General features: G+C 35.9%; 3 protein-coding genes across 4 annotated transcripts; 2 read left to right on the forward strand and 1 right to left on the reverse strand.

Annotated features, from left to right (window-relative positions):
• The first annotated feature begins 1,986 nt into the window (after nucleotides 1-1,986).
• On the forward strand, nucleotides 1,987-5,196 carry LOC140763458 (cytochrome P450 87A3). Of its 2 annotated transcripts, none has more exons than XM_073101655.1 (9): nucleotides 1,987-2,260; nucleotides 2,779-3,103; nucleotides 3,215-3,364; nucleotides 3,454-3,708; nucleotides 3,836-3,925; nucleotides 4,012-4,090; nucleotides 4,163-4,269; nucleotides 4,599-4,729; nucleotides 4,846-5,196. In XM_073101655.1, the coding sequence occupies exons 1-9, from the start codon at nucleotides 2,028-2,030 to the stop codon at nucleotides 4,934-4,936; spliced, it is 1,461 nt and encodes a 486-aa protein (XP_072957756.1). In that variant the 5' UTR covers nucleotides 1,987-2,027; the 3' UTR covers nucleotides 4,937-5,196. The 2 variants fall into 2 exon arrangements, with proteins under 2 accessions (XP_072957756.1, XP_072957757.1); XM_073101656.1 differs by having other exon boundaries at nucleotides 4,178-4,269.
• A 514-nt stretch (nucleotides 5,197-5,710) lies between these two features.
• Nucleotides 5,711-11,384, reverse strand: LOC140763430 (probable transcriptional regulator SLK2). The gene is made up of 10 exons (XM_073101622.1): nucleotides 11,278-11,384; nucleotides 10,989-11,159; nucleotides 10,758-10,892; nucleotides 10,448-10,496; nucleotides 8,587-8,801; nucleotides 8,375-8,443; nucleotides 7,770-7,870; nucleotides 7,031-7,124; nucleotides 6,850-6,919; nucleotides 5,711-6,627 (listed from the first exon to the last, which is right to left on the reverse strand). The coding sequence occupies exons 2-10, from the start codon at nucleotides 11,118-11,120 to the stop codon at nucleotides 5,999-6,001; spliced, it is 1,494 nt and encodes a 497-aa protein (XP_072957723.1). The 5' UTR covers nucleotides 11,121-11,159; nucleotides 11,278-11,384; the 3' UTR covers nucleotides 5,711-5,998.
• Nucleotides 11,385-12,362: 978 nt separating this feature from the next.
• On the forward strand, nucleotides 12,363-18,189 carry LOC140763431 (lysophospholipid acyltransferase 1-like). Its single transcript, XM_073101623.1, has 8 exons — nucleotides 12,363-12,778; nucleotides 13,732-13,787; nucleotides 14,476-14,696; nucleotides 14,813-15,221; nucleotides 15,994-16,079; nucleotides 16,810-16,873; nucleotides 17,012-17,130; nucleotides 17,739-18,189. Exons 1-8 carry the CDS (start codon nucleotides 12,477-12,479, stop codon nucleotides 17,877-17,879), a joined length of 1,398 nt encoding a protein of 465 aa, XP_072957724.1. The 5' UTR covers nucleotides 12,363-12,476; the 3' UTR covers nucleotides 17,880-18,189.
• Nucleotides 18,190-18,532: the final 343 nt, after the last annotated feature.

The raw sequence follows: 18,532 nt of genomic DNA on the forward strand, positions 1-18,532 counted from the left end.
CTAGCTAATTCTTGCTTATACAATTAAGGAACAGAAAGTTCTTTCTTTTCAAGCTTATGACTTGCATACTTCATTTGCCAACTTGCTAATTAAATTGGAGTCCATTAGATGGTGATATCAAACAATATATGTAAAGAAAAGGATCTTTCACTTCAATTTGCTTAGAAACTTATACTAGCCTTTTTTAAAAGTGATTTTGAGTTTTAACCTGCCAATAATGGCACCAAATTATATTACTATATGGTGATGGCAATATCCTCTGCTCTTAGTTTAGATTATAGAAAAGATCAGACCAAAGTCTACTTTACTTCAAAGACAAGCTTATTTTAAGTATCAATTTCATAATCAATGATGGTCTTCTCTAATATATAAGTTTAATGTTGTTATAATCTACTATGATGAGCAGGATAATTATACTTCAAAATGAACCGCCCCCTGTTTTATGATGTTAACAGGGAAAAATAAAGATAATAAAAGAATATATAGCAATGATTTGATACACACCAATGATTGCTGATAATAGATTTTATCCATAGATCTACCAAGAGATAAATTCATCATTTTACATCATTTGATACACGCCAATGATTGCTGATAATAGATTCTATCCGTAGATCTACCAAGAGATAAATTCATCATTTTACATCCGTTACTTGACTAACCGATTAATGTAATTTCAAAACTTAAATTGTAGATCTTATGCTAATTTCTAAACCACCTAAGATAGAAAAGAAAACAAAGAGACTGATTTAACCTTTAAAAAGTGAAGGAATGGTAGGTATTTCTAGTTAATTTTGTAGAATATCATATAATTTCAGCCATTGGATTAGATGGAGAGGAAGAAATCAGAGATAAGTATTGAATCATTTACCTCAATAATGGTTTTATTCAAGATGCTAATCCAATGGTAATCTCTGCTATGATGAGCGGATTAGCCTACGAAATAAATCTTAGAGATAAGTATCGAATCATTTATCTCAATAACGGTCCTATTCAAGATGCTAACCCAATGGTAATTCTAATATGATGAGCGGATTAGCCTAAGAAATGAACCGCCTCCTGTTTCGCAATCTTGGTCTACATACTTCGTCTAATTGATTATTATATCCGTATGATTACGAGGCATGCATCTTTAATGCGTTACTGATCGTAGCGAAAGCATTAATCCCATGTCATGAATGATGCATGCATGCATGCATGCACGTAACCTAATGACTTATCGTGTTGATGGGAACATCCAGGTTATAGGAACATATGAATTAATTTACTCCATATTTGTGCCACAATTCTCTGGTTAGAGCAAGACCTAATTAACACTGGCCAATTATTAAATTGTTTGAGATAGTTTGTTTCGTGTCATTCAATACCCCTAGTTACCACCAATCGATTACAACTACTTAGTGAGCATCATTACCAAACTATGAAGAAAAAATAATAATACCGAACCACTTTATTATACTTGAATCTTCTTCATTGAAACGTACACTTATATATATATATATATATATATATATATATATATATATATATATAGCAAGATGGTCCTATACTCCTCAATATTCTAGAACCAGTTAGGTTTGAAAGATATCCTTGAATAAAAACTAGATAACTAGGTCAAGGAAGTGTCATACAGCAATAAGATTAATGCCGTGTTCTCGTTTCTTTTTGCATTTGGCCTTCTAAATTGCACATATACAGTGCCGATCTTGTTAAATATTCCGCTACCATACTTTTATGCTGCGTAATCAATCAATTTAAAAGTTTAATCTGTTTGATAATATATTGACACTAGGACGTGATTGTGCTTAAATTTCTTCGGAGTCTTATTCCGATTTTGCTCTCATCTTATTAAAGAAATATAATACTGACATTGACTTCCTATATTTTAATGTCCATTTTACCAACAAAATTGTCTATTTAAGCAGCATCTCTTCATCCAACTCTTATACAACTCCTCCCATGCACACCCATATGTTATGCTAGCTTCTCTCCCATAGTATTGTGATAGCAAGTACTACGTCAAACTAATGGAGTTCGTGGCTTTTAATAACCTAAATATGATGTCCTATGTAGCCATTGGCAGTGCAACCCTGCTCGCTCTATGGATTGTTCACTTTGTTTTCAGATGGAAGAACCCTAGATGCAACGGGAGGCTTCCTCCTGGTTCCATGGGCTTACCTTTCCTTGGCGAGACTTTTGAGTTCTTCTCTCCAAACACCACTACTGACATTTCTCCCTTCGTCAAGAAGAGGATGGAGAGGTAGAAATTGCTCGTTGATATATACCTCAATCTTCTTCTTCTTTATCTATTATCTATCATCATCATCATCATCATCATCATCATCATCATCATCAAAGACTTTGGTCACTTATTTCAGTATAAGTCTCTAGTAAACAAACTCGAGAGAAAGTGAAAAACAAATATTGTTTTAACCACGGGAATACTTAAGACCGTCATCAAGAAGGGCCACCTATTTGAAAGAGGGGGGCCTTTAATAATAGTGAAAGTTATAGATAAAAGAAGGTATTCTTCTATTAGTATCATTATTTGGTCCTCCCTGATTTAAAATTTGTTTCAAAATTTTGTTTTCTTTTCCACAAAGAACTACTTTAATTTCTAAAATAACTCATATCTAGTATAAATACGAGAATTTTTTTTAAAGAATATTACTAAATAATATCATATTGTTATTTGGCCTCCATAAAATAAATCCTTGCTGCGCCCTTGGCAAATATATAAGAAATTCTTTTAATTTTTTTTCCCTGAAATGTGGTTAGGTATGGTCCGGTGTTCAGGACGAGCTTGGTCGGCCGGCCGGTGGTGGTGTCGGCGGATCCAGACGTGAATTACTATGTATTCCAACAAGAAGGGAAGCTATTCCAGAGCTGGTATCCTGATACGTTCACGGAGATCTTTGGACGTGATAACGTGGGATCCTTGCATGGGTTCTTGTACAAATACCTCAAAAGTTTGGTTCTTAGGCTGTATGGCCCTGAGAACCTCAAAGATGTGCTTCTTAGTGAGGTGGACAAGTCTTGCTGCAGTAATCTTAGCACTTGGTCGAGCAAACCAAGCATCGAATTGAAAGAAGCCATCTCAACTGTATACTATATATAAAATTAAATCCGTACTCAAACTTACGTACCTAATCATATATATATATATATATATATATATATATATATATTACATGTATATTGCTTTATTTTGTAGATGATATTTGATCTCACTGCTAAGAAGTTGATCAGCTACGAGCCCTCAGATGAATCCGAGAGTCTCAGGAAAAGCTTTGTTGCATTCATTCGTGGACTTATCTCGTTCCCACTGAACGTTCCTGGGACTGCCTATCACGACTGTATGCAGGTACGCAATTATGAATTATATACGTACTTGATTGCGTACTTCCAATAAAGATTGCTGCTTATGTCTAATGAGGTACGCACTTTAATTAGGGTCGGAAGAGGGCGATGAAAGTGCTTAAGAGTATGCTAGATGAGAGGAGGAACTCCCCAGCTGAGAGGAAATGTGAGGATTTCTTCGACCATGTGATCGAGGAGTTAAAGAAAGAGAAGCCGGTGTTAACTGAAACAATCGCTCTGGATTTGATGTTTGTTCTCCTCTTTGCAAGCTTTGAGACGACGTCCTTGGCACTAACACATGGCATGACATATCTCACGAACAATCCTAAAGTACTTAAAGAGTTAACGGTTAGTGCATGCTTACGTTGCATGACACGATAATTATTAATTACGTACTTAAAAATGAAACTAAATTTTTAACTGGAAGTATATATGCATATATAAGCTGAAGAAAATGGCCTTTTCGATCTATTAGGAGGAGCATGAAACAATTCTCAGAAACCGGGAGAATCCGGATTCGGGTATCACATGGAAGGAGTACAAATCTATGAAGTTCACATTTCAGGTGGGTGCGACTGTGTTTTGATCCTACATAAACTCCTAAGCATGGTGTTGGGATTGACGTGTTCTGTTTTCTATCTGGCTTGGAAGGTTATATATGAAATCGTTCGATTGGCAAACATTGTTCCAGGAATATTTAGAAAAGCACTCCAGGACATTGAAATAAAAGGTAATTTTTTAAATTATATATATATATAACAGTTGTTTCATATTAAACTTGATCTACTGTTAATTTTCACAGGTTATACAATTCCAGCCGGATGGGGAGTTATGGTCTGTCCTCCTGCAGTTCATCTGAATCCAGAGATATATGAAGACCCACTTACCTTCAATCCATGGAGGTGGCAGGTTTGTAATCTTCTCATCAAAGTGATTAATGCTACTCGATAGAGGTGCTAATTACTAGGAATCCTAGTGATATATATATATATATATATATATATATATATATATATATATATATATCTTCTCCTGGCCATTGGACAATAGACAAAGGATTGCTATTTGCTGGCCAGCTTCCTTCTTATTCTATTTGCTTAACATGATCAAATTAAGACTGTATATCACCAGAGGCCGAGAAAAGTTTAAGATGGGTCACTGCCTAGTTTATCCAACGAAATCTAAATTTGATTGCTAACAAAAGAATAATAGTAAAAAAGATCAACTCTGGTGGGCAGGATAAACCCGAAATCACTGGTGGAACGAAGCAATTCATGGCCTTTGGAGGTGGATTAAGGTTCTGTGTAGGCGCTGACTTCAGCAAGTCTCTTATGGCCGTCTTCCTCCATTGTTTGGTTACAAAGTATAGGTATTGCTACTTCGCATATATTTAAGACCTTAGACATACCAAATTAAATATCCATTGCGTGTGTCTCTGATTTCATTAGAATTGCTTAAGGTATATTTCTGCTTCTTGGCATGCAGTTGGAAGGCAATTAAAGGAGGAAACACAGTTCGAACTCCTGGACTTGGATTTCCTGATGGTTTTCACATCCAGCTTATCCCCAAAGCCTGATGCCTAAGCGTCTGATGTAAGAATAATTGCAGATCCAACTGTTAGCTACTAGAACCATGATTGCTACTTGATGGTATCGATCGGTTCAATTGCCAAATATTAGTCTTATTTGGGGTATTTGTTGGTGTGTTGCAAAGTGTGCTAAGTACATAGGCAGCTTTCTGTCCCTACTGTACTACTACGTATTATCGCTTCTAAACTGGCAGCTACCAGTTTCTGTTGTACTAAAGCTTGAATTAATATATATTATATAAGTGCTTGTGGAGTGCTTGCTTAACATAAATTTTATTATTATTATTATTTTTATTAACAAGAGTACGTAGGATAAAAGGAGTAGACAATTTCTATACCATTTTCTTAAAGGAGATAAAAGAACTTAGGACTGTAGCTTCAAAGTTTTGGCGTTTGGTCACTGGTTTTGTTTGGTTTGAATTTAAACTCCAACTCAAATAATTAAACTCATTTTTCAATCTTAATATTTAAAAAATAATAATTTAATTAAATATAAAAAAATAAAAAAATTATTTAACTACTGAATCAGTTTAGGAATCAATCTCCTTAGTTGAGAAAGGATTTCTAAACTCAATTTGTGAACAGAATGTTGGAAGTATAGAGACAGGCGTAGCTCGGATTGTCAGCTTTTTAAAACTAAAAGTAGAGAGGACATGCCATTGCTGGAGTACACGGTCTTAAGGTCAAGTACATCATCTTATGTAAGCCAAGCTCCATTCAGATTAAATCAACACATAACATCATGATGTCACTTCTCGACCATCTGATTATAACTTAATTGTCCTGGTCACATATGCGAGAATCAATTCGCCGTCAGAAACCACAATTATGGGCAACAACTTGTAAGAAAGTGGACACACTAAATGTCGATTTCATCTTTTCTTGAGAAAAAAGAGAACTATAAACAGTTTCAACCATGACGAAAGGTCATAATTACTAGCTCACATCTCTACCTGTCAATTCTATTTACTAGACTTTCACATCTTCCGAGCATGAGATACATCTCCCATCTCTGTTTGCTTTCTCATTTTCAATAACTTTAAATTAATTCTACATCAGCTCAGTCAGACAAGCATCTTTGTCAAGTACTTGGTTCCTTGGTACCTCACTGGATTTGTTGTTGCCATAATTGGAAGAGCTATGGCAGTTGCAGACTGACCTGAAGCTTACCACTTCTTGAAAAGTGCTATTCCGCAAGTTCATGCACCTGCGCTGCTCTCCTTCATTCAAAAGGGGCTCTTTGCTAATGCTACTCGAGCAATCTCCAGTATTAATGATTCGTCCATTAAAGACTTCACAGGTTGCTACATTACCATTCATATTGTGGCTCTTTTGTAGCTGTTCCGATGCTTCCAAGTTGTTATTGAATATACTCTGCAGCTGTTGGTTCACTTGGAAGGCCTGCAGATCACAATTTTGTAGGAGTTGTGATTGCTGCTGATGCGGCGGCAGTGAACTTTTAACATCCGGATTTGTTGCAGTTGGCATAGGGATCTGAAAGGCCATATTCTTTGTCTGACGGAAATTATCAGCAATACTCAGGTCATTGTTCAGAAATTCGAGAGCAACGAGGTTATCATTTGGATCAACTGACAAACACCTAGGTTGCTCAACCTTGTGCATCTTGGGAGTCTGGAGCTTAGCTGCAGCAACCTGAACATGATAGGTGTTCAAGCTCTCTGCAAGTAAGATGAGCTTTGATCAAAATATTGTGTTATTAAGGAAAGCTCCCTTGGAGTCTCCCTGAACTGGGCCAGAAAACATGTGCTACAAGATGAAATAATGTATTCAGACGTGTCCATACAATAAATATCATTCGTCACTGAAGGAGCATACTAGTGTAGAATGTTGTCTTTGCAAATGACGGGTAAAATCAGTTAGAATATGAAAAATAATGATACCTATGGCACCCATATTGTACTTCTGGCTGAAGTCCATTAGGTCCACCATTCTACTCGCAACATCTGCCAACTGGCAAGTGGCAATCATACAAAATAAAAATCAATAATAAATGTGCAAAAGAGATAAAAATAAGGCAAGTTAATTCCAGCTGAGATATCCAGCTGAGATATCACCAAACACCTCTAAGCACTGTGCAAATTGATCGGCATATCCATATACATTCAGAGGTGGCAGCTCCAGGCTTCTAGCTAGCTCACAGCTTGCTTCAGTGAACCTGACAGAAGAACGAGTCTAGAATAAAGACTTTAAAGTGAATTTACTAGATTAAAGCATGATAAATTGGGCTGATTAAGTCGGTGTAGTAGGAAATAAGAGGAACTTCAGAACACATACTCGGCAAATAAATCATCTAAGAATAAAAACATTGACAACTTTGCTGGTGACAATGTGCTACTACAGCAACTGCATGACCAATGGAATAACTCGTAAAAGAATGCAAAAGCAGTCATTTTCAATAAAATGAGGCATTAAAACCTGGCACAACAGATTGTGCCAGTGGCAGGATTATAAGTGCCAAGTGTTGGGATGGCATATCTGCTGCCATTCTGGCCCAAGGCTCACATTCCTCCATGTCTCTGCACAGCAATCCTTGATATCATCTGCTCACAAACATGATATTCAGGTCTCCTTATTTCTGGAGTCTTCATTGGGAAAGGAACTATAAATGTACAGTATAGAAAAGTTATATTCATCACAAGTACCCAAATGTCAGACATGCAAAATTAACTGAAATCATCTAAATTTGGTCAAATATGCTACTAAAATTAAAACCAATGCGGCAACATAGATTAAGGAATATGTGGATCCCTATGTGTCATTAATTAACACTATTGACAAAACATGCGATCAATTCACTCACGTTTCATAAATAGCTTCAGAAACTCCTGATGAAGCCACGGTAGATCCACTTCCACTGGCAGCAGCTTCGTACGTCTGAAAAACTTGCATCAACTGGTCCGCCTGAAAAAACAAGTCAGTCAACTATGACATATGTTAAAAGTGGATTAAAGCAGTTGTCAGATTAAATCAGAATTTTAAATGTGAACCACCATTCTTAACTTATAAATCTGTCCTGGTTCTGGTACCTTTAGATTGTCTTTCATAAGAAAAGGTGGAAATTTGGCAATACAGTCACATTCGTGTTTATTTATGCATTCCAAGGTACAAACAAAGAACATGATATGTATCCGGAGTTAAATAAAAAGCACTTCATATAAGATTCCTGATTGTCAGTTTGAGAAACTTAATGTAATAAAAAAATTTAGAACAACAAAATGATACATGAAAATACAACAATAAGCTAGTAAAAGTAAGAAATTTAATTCTGCTCCATGTTTTACCACACAATTGAGTCCTAATAGTAGCTTGTTATAACATTCTACTTCCAGATGACTCCACATGACATTATTGAACTAAAGTGATCCGAATATGGACATTTAAAAGTAATGAGGATGATAAATATACCTTTGTTTCCACCATTTTATAAAGGACGTATTTTTCATGCTGTCGAACACAGAAATCCCAAGAGTATATCTGAACAGTAAAGAGATAAGCTCAAGTTTGAAATAGAACAACGAAATAAAATTTAGATACAAATATAATAACCTATGAAACTGAAACTCATAAAGTCATACTCAAATAGCAAACATAATAGATCTTAGTCATTTGTTAAAAACCTTTAAGGTTGGTGTGAAAATGATGCAGAGTTGACCCTTATGAATGACGCGATGGTGATTAAAGATACTTTCTTGAGAAGTATTCTCATCCACTATCATAGTCATTCCCGATAAAAGCCTATATTGGCGGAGCATACCAAGAGATAAGGGCTCATCTATAATGCCACTTTGAAATTCAATCTGATAAAGCCTAGGAAGTGCCTCAAACACTGCTTCTGCAGAAGGAAAATTGGTTACAAAATTATTGCCATAGTTAAGAAAAAAAAAAGCCAAGAAATAGAGTACCAAAGGACATGAAGTCCAATTTCAAAAGAAACTGAATAAAGGATTGTCTGATATGTATTCCTTCAACAATTTGTTATTTGCATAAACATCCCTCGAAGAGCGAAAAGTGCATAGTCTTCTAAAGGACATGGTGGAAGATCAATAAACTTTTGATAGTTATTAATGAAAAACAAAATTGTTTAGACACATACTAACAAAGAGGTATTCTCTCTGACAATTGATCATTCACATCTAAAATCAATGACACTATTTCAGATCATCATCTTCATTTTATTGTCAGAGTTAGTTAGTGGTAGCACAGTCAGAAACTTTATTAATTCTTGTCATTTTATTTAAAAAGAGTCAAGGATGAATGTGAAGAAAGGGAAATCTATGTAGTCATGTACCAAGGTTATAACTTCATAACCAACAAGAAGCTAAGAAGTTATGTAAAGAAAACAAATATTTGGTTCTTCTCATTAAATTATGTCTTGTTATTAAAATTTAGTTATTTTATCAGACTTTAATAGCTGTTAGCAATTTCATTAAGACTGCCCGTAGACTGTAGTCAGAACATAGTCAGATAACTTTCTGAGATCAAGTTTCACCTCAATTTTCATGCTTTTATGACAAATTAAACCAGCAACTTTTCCCAAGTTTTCTTGCATTATACAGATGGACATGATGGTTGTGTTTACACGTGATAAACTGATAATGGTACCATGCCAACACCTTAATACATATTTATTAGGCATAAGGGCATTCTTAAGAGTGTTAACCAGATCAGCACATATCAAATTATCAATGAGGTTTACTCCTTTATGGCAGTACGGCACATTTTCGTTGGGCAATAATTTACTGTTTTCTCTAATCTATGATTAATGACGATTTATATTTACAAAAGAAAAGAACAAGCCTAGATTAATTTCTTCAGCCTTGAAATTGAATCAAAAATTGGTGGTACTGCCTAAACTCTGTTTCAAATAGATTTCAAGTTTTAATCAAACAAAAATTAGTTCAACTCAAATATTCTGAAAGTACTTACTAACCTAAATTGAGCTTTATGAAAAGACTAGAAAGTGTGGATCCTTGTTGCAAGTTACCATTTTGTTAAGAACTGGACTGTGGCAATAAGGAACAACAAAGTGCTTCTTGAATAGTAGTGCTTCATGGAGGCTGAAGAGATAAAGAAAGATCAGTATAGGAATCTTATTTGAAGAACAAATATGGCCATAAAATTAGTATTTTTTTACTTTTTCTGCCTTCAATCTACATCAGCGTACCATATTTGCTCTAGTCCAACACATTTCTATATGGGTTCTTCAATGAACTCTTTTAATCTTTTAGTTATACTACCAAGCCCCTGACTTCATAATAGGTTCTATCCCATTGCTGTTCTACAGAATGTTAAATTGGCTTTCCTTTGTTCTTCCTTCCAACATATAATACCAACTGTCGAACTTAAAAGGCAAGAACTTTCAAGGAAAGTAGAGATTCATATTTTTAAATCATCAGCATGCGAAGAGAAGATCAGCAAACTTGTAGATTCATACGTAAATAGCAACCAACAAAAGTAAAGGTTCTACCGAATACTAACCAAATCCTTTTCCAGATTCAGAACCACAAATATTACACCGCCATGCACCCTGCAATAAATGCACCTGTTGTCAGTATGCCAACAGATCTGTAGTAGTAGATAAATGCTCTGTGTACACACCTCCACTGACGAAATGACTATCTGTAGAGACATGCTTATACAAAGTAATATTGCATATGCATGTGCTTCTCTAGAATGTCACTTTTAGATGTATAGCAATCTAAAAAGCAACTAATGGCAGGCACAGCAATAGGGACAAATGAAGCACGCACAAAAGAAATGAATGAAATTAGCAGAGAAAGTATCTCACCTTGGAAGAGACATTTTCTTTAACACCATGCATATGAGTGCCAACCTTCTCATATGATGAAAAACACCACCTTTTCTTAGCCTGACGTGCAAAAAATGTTTTGACAAACATTCTCCAGGATGACATAGAATTGTCCTAAATTTAACAACAAACAGAGTCGGTTCAACTTTAATTACCATTAAGAAGTCACAGTTCATCAACATGAATCTAGCAATCATAGCCATAACTCACACGCTGCTGATACTGCAGGTGATTAATATACTGCCCAAGCCTTTGAAGACATAAATCACCACTTGGCGAATGTTTCTCCACAACTGAAGGAGACAATATCTGCTGTGGTTGTTGGATCATATCAAAAGCCATAACCGTCCTAACATTCGCCTCGACTCTGATCACAGGAAACTAAAACCCTAATCCAGATATCATCAGTATGATTTCCACGACCGAACAAAACAAATTCTATATCAAATTAGATTGATCCATGCAACAAAAAAAGAACAAAAAAGGATGCAGCTAATACTTCTTGTAGAAATCTTGGAAGACGAGGTTTAGTAGTTTCGACGCTCGCCCTTGTCTTCAACGCCGAGGGCTTTCGGCTTACGGCTTTAGGCTCCCTCGTAGCGCTCCAAAGAGATCGGCTTTGCATTACGAGCGAGACGGGGACTGGGTTTTCTAGTCCTATATATTTCGCCGCCAACGGGTTGGACCGCAGGAGTCTTACGGGGCTTTAAAAGACACGTGGGTTCGTCTGATTGGTCGAAAGTGAGTTTCGGATTCTCTACTCTTATTCCGTATCTGAGCCTATGAAAGATTATATATATTTTCCCAATTACCCTTCGAAATTGGATAACTTAGATCCTAAAGTTGCACGTCCAAATCACTAATCCAAGTAAAATTTAAAATACAAACTCGTGCTACTAGTCGACATAACAAACATTCACGGATAGCAACAGTTTCCAACTTTCCGCAGATCACCTGCAGTGACGACTGCAATAACTTTCTACAGTCCTGGCTCCTTAGCCATTTCACAAAAATTGGCCACTAAATCAGTTCATGAGTTTCAAGGTCCAGCTATATTTCAATTCAACATCCAAATACTTATTCTACTTGTTGTTGTGCTAGTGGGGATACTCCTCAGAGGAAAAAACTCACTAAATACCCAGATTGCATGAAATTAATGCAGGGGAAAGTGCAAACCATATGTTCCTCTTACAATCCCACCTCCAAATTTAAGACTCTCAGCTTTCTTTATTCGGAAAAAAAAGAAACTCCTTTCTTTGTAACCTATAAATATTAAAATTAGAAAAGACCAACTCAAATTAAAATTTTATTTTATTTTATTTTTTTTCTCTAAAGAGAGTAAAGAGGATGCATTTAATGTTGCTCCCTGATCACTGTTTTAATTTCAGGATCCCAAAAGGAAGAAAGGACTCGTAGGGTAAAAGGACTGGTCCCCCTTTAGTTCCTTTAGAAAGAGACAACCAGATATTATAAAAATAATAATCCTCACATGTAAATCTAATAAAAAAAATACTGGCTGTTGAAATGTAAAATAATCCTTATTAAATCCCAACACATGAGCACTTGTTAAACCCCTCGACTGCAAATTCATAAAATATGCGATATTAAAGTGCAAAAAGCCTTATCAACTCCCCATACGACTTGGCCATTGACGTTACTCCTCTTCCGACGCTTCCTTCTCTCTCTCCCTCGATCGAGATGGGATTGGAGATGGAGTCGATGGCGGCGGCGATCGGGGTATCGGTGCCAGTCCTCCGCTTCCTCCTATGCTTCGCCGCCACCATCCCCGTGAGTTTCATGTGGCGGCTCGTCCCCGGAACCCTAGCGAAGCATCTCTATGCGGGTCTATCTGGGGCTTTTCTCTCGTATCTCTCCTTTGGCTTCTCTTCCAACCTCCATTTCTTCTTCCCCATGGCGATGGGTTACGCCTCGATGATCCTCTTCCGCCGCTACTGCGGTATCTTCACATTCTTCGCCGGATTCGGTTACCTCATCGGCTGGTAATTTTCCCTTCGATCTTGTTTAGATATCAATTTGAGTGAATATGGTTTATTTATTTTAGTATTTGATGAAATAGTTGTACATTAATGAAAGTTTGAATCTTTCGTCGTTTTAGATTGGTTTGATTAGATGCGCCAAGCTCTAGCTGTTATGTACTTAGAATCAAGTTGTTTTGTAAATGTAGATCCTTCACAAAGACAAGCAACTAACTATATAGCCTCATTTATTGTCTCATCACCACCATTTATGGTAAAGCAATTTACAGTTGTAAGTCGCCTCCTAATTGATGGTCGACTCAAGAAAGTGAAGATATGACCAGACACCTACCCCAATCATTAGTGTGGCCTCACCTGGAAGAGCCAACCAAGCAATTAATAATGTCTACCTGTTCATTAAAGCAACACTTGAAGTGTCTCCTAGATTTTGGCTAGGTCATTACATTTTCTGAATTACTGTACGTTTACATCTAACTACTAATTACATTTGCTGTATTGAAGTTTTGGTCATTTACAGAGCATCATGCAATATGCATGGAGTACACCCAGTTTCTGTTATATAGATATTGCCGTTTATGCTAATATCTCTATTCTTTGCTTATGATGATCATACTCTTGATAATGCTTCCTGCCCACTGTACCAGAATTGGGCACAAAATGTAGCGGGTTGATGGCAGGTTGACAGCCAGTTAAAAAAAAAATATCAGTTCTTTCTTGAGAGCCTTCTGAAACTTTATCTATGCTCTAGTTGGGATTGCATTTTTGGGAAAAGACTTGAATGATAATGATGATGACAGTTTTCATACATTTATAGATACATGAATCTTTTTTATCTCTACATATAAACTTTTCACCAGTTATGCTGCAATTTTTGCTTGAAGGTCTGAATTTTCAATATATGTGACTCTGTATTTTCTTACTGATCTCTTTTTCCTTTTTTCTGTTTTCTTGTGAAGCCATGTATACTATATGAGTGGGGATGCATGGAAGGAAGGAGGCATTGATGCGACTGGTAATGACATTTTGCTTGTTGATTAATTATAATTTATTACATTGATTACAGCTGGTAATTACATTTTTCTTGTTGATTAATTATAATTTACTACATCAATTACAGCTTTTCCTCACTTAAGGTTATATGACTCTTCAAAGTAGGGATCTGTCATCATTTATATTTTCCAAGTCACATTAAAATTGACCTAAACCAGCCTGAAAAGACATCATTCGGTAGGACATTGCATATGGTTTCTGTACAAAAGATGCATGGCCTGTTACTGCAAAGTGCAAAATGCCTCCTCTTTCCATTTTTATATGGTTCACTTAAAGGTAGTTATCATCAACATCTTTTCTAAATACCTGAAAATATAAATGCAAATATCTCTTTCTCAGTTGCCCTGTGGTTCTATTGATTTGTGTCAAAGATTCTCCATTTGGACCCAACATGAAGAGGTCAGTTTAGGCCTTGAAATTGCAGTTCAGTTACGACAACTTTTAAGGCCCAGTTTTATTATACTTTCTCACGGCATGATCTTTGAAATTTAAATATATAGGATATTCAATTTTTTTAATGTTAGTCAAAATTCGAGTGTATATTTTATTCTGTGATGATAAAGTATCATGCATTCTTTATAAGATGATGGTGAAAAATCTAATCATTTTACTGCATCATTCTTATTACTCTTATGTTGTGCATCATGCAGGAGCTCTAATGGTTTTGACACTGAAAGTCATTTCATGCGCAATAAACTACAGTGATGGTCTGCTGAAAGAAGATGGTTTGCGTGAGGCTCAGAAAAAGTACCGATTGCTTCGTTGCCCCTCTATAATAGAATATTTTGGTTACTGTCTATGCTGTGGCAGCCACTTTGCCGGACCTGTATATGAGGTGAAGGATTACCTTGAATGGACTGAAAGAAAAGGGGTAGGTGCTAGCTGCCTGCCTTTACTTTTCAGGCCGGCTGTGTTTTTATTTTCTTTTTCTAACTTTTCTTTCTTGGTCCAGTTTATGAGTTATTTTCTCCCTATTTTTCTTTTCAGATATGGGTCTGTTCCAAGGACAAGCCATCACCTTCACCTTACTTTGCTACTTTGCGTGCTTTAATTCAGTCTGCCATATGTATGGGTTTATACTTATATTTGGTGCCGTATTATCCACTTTCAAGGTTTAGTGAACCCATATACTATGAATGGGGCTTCTGGCAACGGCTGTCCTACCAATACATGTCTGGCTTTACCATGCGTTGGAAGTATTATTTTATCTGGTCGATCTCAGAAGCATCCGTAATCATATCTGGTCTGGGTTTCACTGGTTGGACAGACTCTTCTCCTCCAAAACCCAAGTGGGAGCGTGCAAAAAATGTTGATATTCATGGTGTTGAACTTGCTACAAGTGCAGTGCAACTGCCCCTCGTGTGGAATATTCAAGTCAGCACTTGGCTACGGTATTGTAAGTTTCAACATCTTGCTTTGATGAGGAATGAGTGTCATAAATTTCATTAATATAGTCTAATTTATATGTTCCTCTTCAATGGAAATTTGTGCATGAATAACTTTGTTGCAATTTTCCACATACGTGTGAACAGATGCATGGATAACAATAAATGGCAGTCTTCAATGCTTTATGTTTTGTTATTTCTGCTCATTATCTATTGAAACAACAAATGGTGTCTTAGTATTAATTATTGATGCACATTGTTTTGTTTCCTGGACTACAGGCATCCCTTTGTGCTTTTCTGCAGCTATGCTCAGCAAAAGATAGCTCCTGTCCGCATACATGCAGAAAAGCACAAAGGGATGCTTGTAGTCCAGGAGACAAAACAATGTGCACCAATAAACTAATACTGAGACACCATGCGGACAGGATGGCCATTTGTGTTTGGCACTTAGAAACCTCAGGTAGTCATGGGCCTTATTTGAACAAGTCATAAGATAGCATTCTGAAGAGCTGGAATTTCTGGTACAGGGATTTCTACAAGCTTACATACATCTATACCATTATGGCTCAAAAAGTGCATTACTGAATGAAAGATATCACAATACATTCAGAAATAAAAATGGCTTACTATTGTTAGCTGAATTTGTTAACTTTACAACTTTTCTCATGGATATTAAATCTTGTTAGCATGAAATAATATCCGCTCTTAGTATGGACTGCTTCTGCTCTTTATGCTTCATATAAAATTGTAGGACCATCTAACATCAATATTGTTCTGTTATAGATGTTTATGAGAGGCTAATTCAGAAAGGCAAGAAACCTGGATTCCTGCAGTTGTTGGCGACACAGACAGTTAGCGCGATATGGCATGTGAGTATAATGCTGTTCTTCTCTTGTTGGAAAATGTCCTATTCTAGTCATTCATATGGTTTAACTATTTTACTCACAATAATTTCGAACTAGTAGTTTGGTATCCTGGAATGTTTTCATTCGTGATGGTAGGATAATAGGGTGCTAGTCTGCTAGATAAAGACATACCTATATCTGGTCTCCCTAGAATAATTGCATGCAGAAATAGGATATTTGATGACAATCCATGTTATCGTAACATTTGGTGTGGTTATAATTGCATGATTGCCTCCATCACTGTGTTTTGGCATTTTTCATAAGTTTTTAAGATTTATGTTAAAACTTTAATCTGTTCAAGCAATTAATAGTTCCCAGGAATCTCATGGCTGAATGCCATTTCTCTGTACACTTCTTTGTGGTGTTTGTATTGTAGTATGTGAATTTGCCTTGCGTGTTTAAGCTTTAAGTTCCTAATGGATGTGGTACTCATATATCCCTTAGTTTGGAATATGTAACCATAAGGATTGAAGACCATTGATTATGCTACCTTTACAATGTCCATGGTTAGATCTATGTTATACCATTTTGGCTGGTAATCATTCCCTTTCTTTAGTTTGAAGACTGCCCGTCACCATCTAAGTATCTATTTACTGCTGGAACTGTTAGTTTCAGTGGTTGCTTCTGTTCAAGTGCATATTATGACATTATTTTCAGCTTCTACTATTCTCTCTGATTCTTTATATAACTGCAGGGATTGTATCCTGGATATATCATATTCTTTGTTCAATCAGCGTTGATGATAGCAGGATCACGAGGTAGCTCTTCCTCGGATTGTTGTTAAACTTTTTTCAGTAATATACCTACGTGTGGTTTCCATCCCTCCACCCATGTTAATCTTTAAGGAGGGTTTTGATCTTTCTTAATTTCATGTCACTGACTTAAGTTTTTAACAGTCATATACAGATGGCAGCAAGCTGTCTCAGTAAAAAGTGCAGTACTTGAGAAGATGTTGATGCTCATCAATTTGTCATACACGATACTTGTGCTTAACTATTCCTGCATTGGTTTTATGGTCAGTATCTTTCTGAAATCATCTCTTTAACAATAAACCCTTTTCCTTGAAGTGCACAGGAAGTTACTTTGATGAAAGTTCCTTTTCTCAGTCAAATAGAAGTCACCTTGTTGATTTGCATGCCATTTATTTCTTTTCTTGAGTTTATGTCCTTATTACTTGGGATCAAAAATCCATAGTAGCATAGTAGGAACATTCTGACTAGCTGAATGCTTCTCTAAGTACTCTCTAATTGGATTAATTAAGAACTATTTACATTTGACAGATTGATTATTTGTGTATTATTGATACTTCATAGTTCATATATTCTTTTGTTATTACTTCACACGATATTATTTTTCTGTGAGAATATGTTAACACACCACTAAATTATCCTTGAACTCAATATAATAATCTTGTGAATGAGCTGTAGTTGACAGGTGATGAAAACTAAGCAACCTGTGCCTAAGAAAAGAAATGAGAGATCATAATATTGTCGATCTTTCTCAGTCTGTCTTATTGTCTTGCTAATTTGAAATAAAAGAAACTATTTTTTTCCACCTTTTAGAACTTCGCATGTTTATTAGTTACAATAATCATGTCCTTATGTTTATCTTTACCTGTTGAAGGTGTTGAGCTTGAAGGAAACCCTGGCCTCCTACCAAAGTGTATATTTTGTCGGCACCATGGTTCCCATTCTATTTATTCTGCTGGGTAACATTGTGAAACCAGCAAGACCTGTCAAGCCTAGAACTCAGAAGAATGAGTAAGGCAAAACATGTTATATCATACATCTGGAAGAACCATGAAGGAGAGTTACGAATGAATTCACTTTGCCCATTCTTGCTATTTTTCTTGAAAATTTAATTATCACCAAATCAGGTGGAAGAACATTTCTAAGACCCATGAGGTCAATTTACTTCTCTGATCCTTTGTGTCTGTTGTGAGAATTCAAGACCATAGTAATTGATTTTTATCCTCAGCTTGATATGTCTATTGTGGTTAAATGTTAAACAATTACAGGATGTTCTTTCCTTTTCAGCAATAACAGTTTAGCTTCTCGTATTGTGAAGAAATTTTTATATCTGGTTCCAATTATTATTACTTTTTCTTTATTTTTCCTCACTATGAAGGTTTTTAAAAGTTTATTTCTTTAATTTTCTGCATGTAAAGATTTATCACCATTGGTGATATTAGATAACACTTGGGAGACAAGAAAAGGCCAGCCAGGAAATTCTCTATGGACGGGAACTTTTATAATGTAATAATTCAATTAGATTTTTCTGTTTGTGTATTGCAAATATAATTTGTGTGCACTGTAATATAACAAAATATGCATTCGAATATAGAAAATATTTATACTCAATTTTATATGTTAAATCTAAAATTAAATTGCAAAAGTCACAAGGAATTCTTGAACAAG

The sequence above is a fragment of the Typha angustifolia genome, chromosome 7 (genome assembly GCF_048772165.1).
Source record: "Typha angustifolia cultivar Huaian chromosome 7, ASM4877216v1, whole genome shotgun sequence".
NCBI classification, from domain to species: domain Eukaryota; kingdom Viridiplantae; phylum Streptophyta; class Magnoliopsida; order Poales; family Typhaceae; genus Typha; species Typha angustifolia.